Raw genomic sequence first — 10935 nt, forward strand, 5'->3', positions numbered from 1 at the left:
ATGTATAAACATATACTTGTACTACAATTGATCTATATGTATTTCAATACTCTACTTTGTTTCTTAATGTTTTAATAATCTCACTATAACTCAATCACGATCTTGATTATGTCCATCTTACGTTATTCAGATGACACAATTCTATCTTATTATGTTATATCAATGACTACGCTTACTCACTTAACCTAATTTCTCCAAACTGAATTTATTAGACCCGATTAACCCTTTCTGTAACAAATTAAATACGTGGTATATTATTTTTTTATCATATAATAATATATTTTTTTTTTTCAAAAATAAGTTGTAAGGAAAAACATATATAATCCCCCGTACAATCGGTCAAAACAGTGTGGACATGTGCTGCCGGGACCAATGAATCCTATACCAATAATAGTTTCCCTACATTATACTACAATCACTACTTTTATTTATTTTCTACTACTACTCTTTACTTACTAATCATATTTTTAACCTTTCTTATATAAATCACCCATGTTCTCTTCAATTCAAAGTGTTAGCAAATTACAAACAATCTTACTTAAAAAAAAAACACTTCCATTACTTTCACTATCTACATACTTCACTCCCCCATTTTCTATTCTACACAAAATAAACTATAAACCACCCTTCAATTCAAAAGTATATACATATACAATGTCATATGAAGATCAAGACTATTATTCATCATCCTCGGATAAAAAATGGAAACTATTCAAGAAAGAAACATCATCAAGATCGTCCGTAGACCCGTCATTGATGCGGAGTTTTTCGGCGAAAAACTCCGCATCAAAGTCACCTCCATTCCTAAGGAGTTACTCTCAAAAACCCTCATCTCACAATCACAATCATAATAGAGATAAGCTCTCAAGAAGCTCCTCGATGAAGAGCTCGTGCCCGTCTTCGCCGACATCGTCAAAGAACAAGTCTTTAATGCGAAACTTCTCAAAGAAAAGCTCCGCATTTGGGAAGAAATGTAGTCATTTAGCTAAGGAGCAAAAGGCAAGATTTTATATTATGAAGAGGTGTGTTTCAATGCTTGTTAGTTGGCCTAAAAAGGGTGATTCTTAATCATATTAATCATATATATATATATATGATTATTATGTTGTTGAATCATACTAAGTTTTTATTTTTATTTTTTTTTATTAAGTTTTGATTAATTTTTATTAGATGTTAATTAGTTCAATTGTGGTAATAAGGCCACAACTATATTAAATTAGTGTAATACATTTTGCAAATATATATTTATATATATGAACATTAATATAAATAGAATTAGTTTCTCTTTTTTCTCTTCTTTTTTCTCATTGACTCAAGCTCAAAGAGTAGACCATCCCATTGTTTTTATTTTTTTATTTTTTTTTATTTGTGTATTTTGGAAATTTCTTTATCATGCTAGTCTGCAATTCTGTTTTCATATTTGTCTTTGCTAAGTCAGAGATTCCATCCAGCTGTTGGAATTATCAACCATGCATAAATTGATATATACATAATAATTTTTATTTTATTTTATTTTATTTATGTAATAATAATAAAAAAAAGGACAATAATAAAAATGGAAGGGTTTAAACATCAGATCTGTATACCAGAATGCATGTGAGCTGCCTCCTTCCTCCCTTATTTGTTCTTCATAAAAATAATTGGAGTGGGGGAAGTAGTGCAGGAAAAAAGTTGGTTTGGTTGTATTTGAAAGTCCTTGAGTTAGGTAAAACAAATTCCTCCTATTCTATCTTTTTTTTCCTAATCTTATGTTTGTGATGAGTTTATTATAATAATAATCCGTCCATCCGAAATTAGTTATTTTAATAGTTATAGCCTTATAGCGTATTTTGAATCAGTATTATAATGACTGAAAAGGTATCAAATACCACTTTTATCTTATTCTTACTTTATTTTTTAATATTTTGATAAAGTTGTCACATTTTCTACTGTAGAAATATAGAATGATTTCTGATTCGATTTCCTCGTGATATAACTCTAAAGGTAAATTAATAGGGAAGAGGTATAAAATGTTATGTTATACAAAGCTAGTAACACGATTTTAAAGGGTTTTCTTGTAAACATATGTCAATATCATTAAGTAATGAAAATGTGACAACTAAGATATGATCAGATAATTGAATGAACCCCTTCTAAAATTGGAAATAGAGTGTAATAATAGTAACTACATAAGTAAAGCAATGAATAGTAGTGAAGTAACACTTCATACATAGTTTCCATCTAACTTTCTTCATCTTTTTTCTAGGGTCTATCTAATTAAAGTCTTTGATTTTGAGAGTTGCAAGACTAGATTTTGAACAGGAAAAAGAAAGTTAGGATAACAATTAAAAATGACTTTAGAAAGTTTAATTACTGTGTATAATAGCTACGTATACCAACCATTTTATGCACATAAAGTTTAGCTTAATTATTTCACGTAAATTGTTTGTTAGTTTATTTTTAAGGGGTAGAATTGAAGAATAAAAATAGGATGTTAGGAAGCAATATAAGGGTTGGACATTTCCAAAAGAGAGCAGTTGATGTCCTTTCAAAGGGGAGCCTGTGTTTGGAGCAAAACTTGATAAATGGTGTGACATTATATGAAACTACAGACCACATTTAGCTGGAACCCAAATTCATCCACAATTTCCTTGGTCCTACTACCATCTCCATGTATGTATGTCTACCAATCGAATCTTTACGCGTCATTTTAAGTTTTTAACCAGTAGAATAATCAACCACCAATTGAATGAATTACCATCTATCCCCCGTCCCTTCCTTCCACGCCAGAAACCATCAACCGAACATCTTTTGGGTGAGGGGACGGGGGATTCCGTCCTATTCATGCAATTGCTAAGACATTATATATTGCTGCAAACTTTTAACATTTTAGACTAAATTATTTGAATTTGTGGAATAGGTTATGTACTATCTACTTATGTAGTCATCTCATCACCAACGAAAAAACATAATTGAACAAGATATACGACATGTCACCAAGATAAAAACAGAACCTGTTTTCTAGAATTATATTATGCCATGGAGAAAACAAATCTATTTGAACATGTTATTCTTACAAACAACTAGTACTTTCTCTGTTTCATAATACTCACAACAGTTTTAATTAATTAATTAATTAATTGTAGTACAATATGTTAAAAGGCTAAGTGAGGTAGGTTACGTGGTTAACGATTTGATTTTTGAACAATGTTAAGAAAATGTGGACGATAAATTGTGTAAAAGTCAAATTGTTACTTGTATGAATATTCTGAAGCTAAGAGTGTACGAGTTTTTGCCTTTTACTTTATAGAGTAGTAAATTATATTTGTTGTTGTTGTCAATAATTCTACCATTTTTGGTGTAACAAAAAACAGTGCAGAAGAAAGTGAAGATATGAAAATCAACGAAATAAAACAGCAGGGGTATAAAACATTGATGTGACAGTTATATTCCTCAAATTTACTCCAGATTAAGCTAAACAATTACTGCATTTTCATAGTAAAAAAGAAGAAAGGAATGATATTCACTATTTCAGTCATCAATTTTAACCTTTAAAATTGCTAACACATGCACTACAAAAAGGAGCTTCACTGACCCATTTACAGGGCGGAAGGTATAATCACCTATAAGCCCACAACCATCACATTTTGGGTCCCACTTTTAAATTCCACCATTTTATTCAAAATTTTGCAAATTATAAGATAAGAAGAAAAGTACTCTCATTGTCCTAATTGCACTTTTTTATGTCCTTAATGTATCTTTGACCAATGATTCTTTGTTAATAATTCAACACTTAAGATTCAAAAAAAAAAAAAAAAACAAATCTTTTAATAATGTTAAAAAAATTATGCTTATAGTAGTGGTCTACTTTGTAACTTGTGAAAATTTTAAGCCAATGTAGTTTTTGAAACTAATATAATACAAAAAATTTACTCAATGTTACTACAAATTTTGTTCAAAATACAGGATAAAAAAGATTATACTACTAGGTTAATCAAAGTTAATTAGTTTGGGTGAAATAAGTTCAATAGATTCGCTACTTCATGTTGCTAGAGGAAGTAATTGTTTTCTCATTTTGTTTATATCATGTGACTAGTAAAATATTTAATCGTTAAAAAATTCAAGTCCCTATAAAAATTTTAGAAGGAGACCAGTAAAAGCTACTTTATACTAAATTTACTTGCAATATAAAATGATGTGTAGCTATCACTTTCCTTCGAGTGAGTTAGCTCGAGCTAGGTTTACTTAAACTAATAAAGCACAAGCTAGTAAAAATCAGTCTTCCTTGATAAGAGAATAAGCTAGGAGACTAGGAGTATCTATTTATATATTGAAAATTATAAATTTAAAAATAAAAAATCTTACAAATTGGAAACAAAAATCAGAAATTTCTTACAAATTGGAAACAAGAAGTTGGATAATAATTGAGAAATGATATGAACAGAAGAAATTAAAAAAAAATCATCAAAGTCATTAGTATCACAACCATAGGGCTTTACATCTGCTTTTCTGTTTGATAAGAAAGAAATTCAGATGTTTGGGCCCACAGCATGTCTAGGTTCTGGAATTTAGGGCCTTGGGCCCGCCTGTCAACTCAGCCTCATCTGTTGTGGGTTTGAAATTAAGCAACGAAGATGACATTATTTACGGGTTATGGCCCAACTACTTTGCCACTCAAATTTAACTACTGCCTCTCTCCTTTTCTTTTCCACCAACCCACCCAAATACTCCAACGGTTAAAACAGAACCATCGGGTAAAGTACGGTAAAAAAATTAATTACTATAAGATATTTTCACCTACATAATAATCATCTATTTATTCAAGAACATGATGCACGTCCTATGACAACTAGGTAGCATGTATAATTTACATTCATCTAACTATAATAAGTAAAAAAAAGTAGCATGGAGTAAACGCACTTAAACATGTTTTATACGGTACACTTGTCTTATGCGTATGTAATATTACACGGAGTACTATGTAAATCATAGCGATCGTATTCATTTTTAGTGAAATTAATTAAAGTTATTTGATTTGTATGTACTCATATTAATTTCAATTTCGAGTGTAAAATAAATGGACGGTGGATAATTAGCCTCAAATTAAAACTCATAATATCTTGATTTGAATTTCATTAGATGGAAAATTGGGAATTAATTGTACAAAACCATCCTTATTCCAAACAAACTCTACAATTCAATGCCTCACCTTGCTTTTCTCTCAAACTCAAGCAAAACCATCACACAAAAACAAAATAAATTAAAATCATACAAAAACACGGAAAAAAAAACTTGTAAGTTGTAACGAATTAACGGCCAATGAAAAGGCTGACAAATCAGCATTTGGGAAGGTCAGCCGGCGGACGTGGCACCTTCTGATTGGGTAATTTTCCATCAAGGACAATCCAAGCCATCCTTAGTCCCCAACTCACGTGAACCTCAAAATGGCAATGCATAAACCATACTCCTGTTTTCAATTACACAAAGTTAATTAATTAATTGTAAATTAAGGTATTCCATTATTGTTAATTAATCACAATACTTCATACTAATAAAAATATAAGATATTAATAAAGCAACACTTGTGTTCTTAGACTAACTTAATCATTACTTAACCGTACACTTTGGTTAAAATATCGTTATTAGTGTATCCTAATGTTAGCACTTGTTTTATTATTAACCTTAGCTTATGTAATTACCACTTGTTGGTACACAATCTAATCCAATTGATGAAAAGTCTTAATCTTGTCCCTTTAATTAAAAGGGTCGTGATTTAATGGCTATTCAATTATAGTCAATGCTTAATAAGAATATTAGATGGTGATTACAACAAGTTTACGACAAATATTCTAGATTGTTACATGCATTTTTCTGTGCCACTTTGAATAATGTTGACTGTCTAATCCAAGTTAGTAGCTGTCAAATATTCATTCTTGTTCAAATGTTGCAAATGCATGCGAATATGTAACAATTATGCACAAATGAACATGTTACTTGTTTACTATTATTATTATGCAGTCCGAGTTGATATTTTAAGTGACAGATAATATGAATGAAATAGGAAATTTGCGTATATATAATTTATACACGTAGTACTAATACTAACCTGGGTTATCGGCCTTGAATCGAATGGCAACCCAACCGCCGGATGGTACTCCAACGGTGTTCCTAGCAACAGGATCAACAAGATTATAGTTGGCAGGGTCCTTTTTAGGGTTAAAGTTACCAAAACCTTGGCCAACGACGTAGAAATCATAGCCGTGTAGATGAAGAGGGTGACTCTCGGCGCTAATAATGCTAGTGTCCTGCATAATAAGCTCCACATTTGTGTTAAATGGGATCACTAACACTTCGGTGTTATTCATTGTATTAGTATTATTAGGTGGTGTGCCGGTGTAATTAAATTGTTTAAGCGGTATTTGAGGGAAATTAGTGTTGTAAACCCCTGCATTTTGGCCAAAGAAATATGATTGAAGCAGGGCAGTTGATGGCAGGGCCATAGAAATGTTGTTTACTGAGGCCGCGAATTTGGTCCGGTTATTAGGCCCTTGGCATGTTTGGTTCTTAGGGCAAGGGCTAGTTCCAAGTCCTACTGTGAAGAAGAAGTGTTTGTCCACTTTTTTTGGGACTTCAGCTGGAAACTTTGCATTGTTCAAACTTCGGAATTTTTGGGAGAAATTTCCTACAAAAGAAGTGTCGTTTATGGAAGGTAAACGAGGGAGATCCTTAGAGGTTAGATTGAGGATCTTGTGATGAGTGGCCGAGGAGGACTTTGATGGGATTTCGTACTCTAGGATAGCTGCCGCGGTAGTGTTGTCAAAGGTGCCACTACCGGTGAAGTAAGGCCTAACTGCCATTAGGTATGTGGTATGTCTAGGATTAGGCTTGGTTTTAAGGAGTACATTGGTGGTTTGACCTGGTGCAATGACTAAAATGTCGGTATTAAACGGCTTTAGGTAGAGTGCATCGGCTTCAACCAATGTCATAGTGTGGTTTGCTATGCTGAAGAATAGTTCGTCATTGAGTGCAGCATTAACCAACCGCAAGAGGTAAGTCTTCCCTGGCTCAACCTTAAGCTTATACGTGTCCGCCATACCTAAAAGCCAAAGCCAAAGCCAAATTGTATTAATATATACGAAGTACAAAAATGTTTCGGTTGTATAATCCAGTGATGTGTCGACTATCAAGTACCTTTAGCTCCGGTACATGAATTATACAATGGCCCTGGAAATCCATTAAACGTATATGCATCCGATACGTTAGGGCCTCCGCCAGTTTGAAGGGCTTGACTAATGACTGCTTCAGTGTCATTGTTCCACCATTCACCTACAACATAAATTTGGGCAAAATATATGTATGTGATCAACTATATTAGCTTTAAAGGGGTTAAAGCATGCATGTAACAGCAAAGTAGCTAGGTGTTGATTATAATATTAATTAGCTTAGTCATAATAATAAAACGTACCAAACATTATGGTGGCTTCCTTGTGAGGCTTAGGGAATGGATAGGATTCATTTCTCCTTGGGAGAATAATGATAGGTCCATAAACAGATGCCCTAAGCCAAGAGATATGAGCATGCCAAAAAAGAGTCCCTCTTTGACCTTTGATCGTAAAGTTGTACACATAGCTATTGTTTATCTGAATTGGACATTGTGTTATGTAACCTGGACCGTCTGCCCATGGGCTCCCTAGTTGTCGAATACCATGCCTATAATATTAAATGATTATTAGTTTATAAAATAAAATGGTCGAGGCCAGGCATAATCGACGAATTACATCTCATTTAATTTTGATAACAACAAAATTTATCACTAGCTTTAATTTAATTTATCTTACCAGTGGATTGAAATATTATTCTTGACATGGTTTACAACATTTACAATGACACGGTCACCCTCCCTAGCAATGATTCTTGGCCCAGGGAATTTGCCATTCACAGTGATCATGCTCTTTGTTTTGCACAAATGTGTCACATTTTGCAACTTTATCTACAAAATCATAATGCAAAATCCAACAAAAAAAACTTTATACTCGTAGTGAGCAATAAATTAAATCATTACATAAAAAGAAGCATGCATCATAAGATAAAAATTTCATTGGCTAATGAAAAAGTAATTTTTAAAAAAAAAAAAAAAATACATACATCAAATCTATAGTGCCTTGTCACTCCATGACACAACCAAATATTGGCAATAAACAAAAGTAGAGTTCCATAAAATGCAGGAGAAGAAAGAAAACGAGCACCCATTTTTTTTTTCTTTAGAATAGAATATTGTGTGTAGATGTTATATTATTTTGTGTAAGTTTGGAGTGATTAGTGAGAGTTAACATAGTTTTTATATAAGAATGATGTGGTAAAGGTATGTTTGGGTTGGGTGCGCAATTAGGTGATTAAATTTTTTGAGGGACTTGTCACTCACCCTTGAGTGCTATTCAAGTCAATATTATATGGTCATAATATCTCCTAATATTTTGTCGATTGGAAGTTGTTCTAAAGCTTCATTGCTTCAAGTTATAACTTTCCATTTTTGTTTTGGATTACTAAATGAGTTATTTCTATGTTTATCCGACCATTTTTTCTCATACACGTACTTGCTGTATAGTTAGTCATATCTCTATTAATTTCATTAACATTACTATATATGTCAATATGTGTATGTACTTAAATATTTTATTTTAGTTACTCCATATGTTTGTAAGAATTGTGACTCAATGTGAAATTCTAGTATTTCTAAGTTTTTGAAAGGCATTTATTTCTTTTCACAAAGGAATTTTATGTATGCTATATAAGTTTATAAACTATAACAAGTAATGTATCGCATAGCTCAATGGATATTTCTAGTGTTCATATACTTCATATTAATTGGAAGGCCATTTAAAAATGACATTGTATGTGCTAAAGATAATAAAAAAAATATAAGAAATCATAATCAATTTTACATAAAAATAAAAGTTACCTCATGCTAATTATGCATTGAATATGTTTCACCTCTCATCCTATGAATGACTCAACATGTGGGGTTATCTTGACTCTTGAATTCTTAATAATAATGATGATATCTGCTATTATGTTGCAATTTTCTGTTCGGACTAATATTCAGGGCTTATTTTGTTCGGTTTGGGAGTATCATATGAACTACCTACATTTTAAAACTACAATAATAAAACTTTATGCGTCCATCCATAGTTATACATATTGCTAACATATTATTAGTGAACCCCATAAATTTATGCAGTATTATTCATTAATCTTTCTTATTCCATCATAACACAACTATTATCCAAGGTATATCAAGTTACTGTTCATCAATTCCAAAGACTAAGGACCTGTTTACATTTACTGAACTGAGTTGAACTGTACTGATTGGAGTTGAACTGAACTGAATATTTTATGAGAGAAAGAAATTAATTAAGAGCTGAATTGGACTAAACTAATTGGAGCTAAACTAAACTGAACTGAACTGAAAGTAAGCTGAATGACCAGCCCCTAAGAAACATTGCCCCAATTAATAACTATTTTTTTAATCCTATCTTATCCCAAGTATAGTAGTTTTGGACGTTGAATCTTGTTATAATGATCCAAGCATGTTGATTTGAAGATATTAAAAATAATAATTAGCCTTAGTACGTAATCAAGATGCTGAATCTTACCAAGTTACCATCCTTAGTTAAGAAATAATGCTTTAAATTTGGTAATGGTTTTAGTTCGAGAGAGAGCTAATTAAGGTCCCACTAATAAGCACAAGTGTAAGTGTGAATTTGCGTTCACGTTCTCTGTCTCTCGTTTAGAGAAGGACATTTTATCCGCCTTTCCTGTTGTCTACGCTTTTTCTTCAATTTTTTTTTTTTTTTTTAATAATCGTTATTATATTAGTTCTCAAACAATTAAAAATTAGTAATTGAGTTCAAGTGTCACTAGTAAGTCAAACTTTTGAGTAGTATAGAAAATATCAAATAGAGATTACTAGTTGAGATGTTAGTCCCGTTAACAATAAATTTTGATTTTCAATTCTTAAAATAACTATCACTATATTCAATTTTAAATTGGTTTGTTTTTTTGATTACTTTATTGGACAAACTTATTAAAAAATGATTTTTCTTTAACTGCATTTTTTTATTTACACGTGAGGTAAAATATGCTCATGTGAGGTCTTATTAACTTCGTCTCGATATATACGAAACATTAACAAATTTTCATTTTTTTATAAAGTAGGACTACAAATTGATATTAATATTCGTTGAAAAATTTGTATTGATAAATACATGTGTACTTACAAAAGAACGGAAGAAATATAACATATCAATTGGAACTTTTTTGACATAGAATAAACTTATTAATTAGAGTGTTTGAAGTATATATCAATCGCAATTCAAACGCAAGTAGTAATAGTCCGTAGTAGTTTGCACTGTAGTTACACCAACCATGCACCTTGTAAGACACTATACCTTGCTTTCTACTGTACTCAAGGATATTTAATTTAATTAATTATATTATTAAAAGCCCTCAAAATAAGCTTGCCATACAATTATTATGTGCATGCATGCATGTAATTGCACGTCAACAACATTACTATAATAATGTTATTATATTATTGTGACAATATCTATTACGGAGTAGCTAGGTTACAAGTATGTCCTCTTATATAGTTTTTGTCCATTAACAACAGTTTAGATTTATAATAGCAAAGCAAATTAAACTTTATTATAAACTCTAAAATTTTACCTAATGAATTTAAATTAGGGAAAGTTGTTGAATTGAAGTAGCTAGAAAACCAAAAGTAGTAGCTTAACTTAGCTAGAGCTTATTTAGAATAAAGTAATTTGTTGACCCTTAAAATTAGCTCCCTATTCCCACTACAACTCCTAAAATTTGGTAAAGTTAATCTGAACTTGTATCTTGTCTGTCAACAGCCATTACCAGTCGCTTCTGTTAATGACAAGACAGTGATTTGTT

General features: G+C 31.4%; 1 protein-coding gene across 1 annotated transcript; it reads right to left on the reverse strand.

Moving 5' to 3' along the window:
* Positions 1-5097: 5097 nt before the first annotated feature.
* Positions 5098-8297, reverse strand: LOC145620437 (laccase-17-like). The gene is made up of 6 exons (XM_081675117.1): positions 8125-8297; positions 7818-7969; positions 7445-7689; positions 7171-7305; positions 6086-7075; positions 5098-5446 (listed from the first exon to the last, which is right to left on the reverse strand). The coding sequence occupies exons 1-6, from the start codon at positions 8227-8229 to the stop codon at positions 5316-5318; spliced, it is 1758 nt and encodes a 585-aa protein (XP_081531243.1). The 5' UTR covers positions 8230-8297; the 3' UTR covers positions 5098-5315.
* Between the last annotated feature and the right edge of the window lie 2638 nt (positions 8298-10935).

This window comes from Chenopodium album, chromosome 3 (genome assembly GCF_948465745.1).
Source record: "Chenopodium album chromosome 3, dcCheAlbu1.1, whole genome shotgun sequence".
Classification (NCBI taxonomy): Eukaryota; Viridiplantae; Streptophyta; class Magnoliopsida; order Caryophyllales; family Amaranthaceae; genus Chenopodium; species Chenopodium album.

Coding starts and splice junctions, on each gene's coding strand:
- LOC145620437 (XM_081675117.1), bottom strand. CDS start 8,229: ATGGGTGCTCGTTTTCTTTCTTCTCCTGCATTTTATGGAACTCTACTT. Junction 7,970..8,124: donor CAAGGCACTATAGATTTGAT/GTATGTATTTTT, acceptor ATGATTTTGTAG/ATAAAGTTGCAAAATGTGAC. Junction 7,306..7,444: donor GGAAGCCACCATAATGTTTG/GTACGTTTTATT, acceptor TTTATGTTGTAG/GTGAATGGTGGAACAATGAC.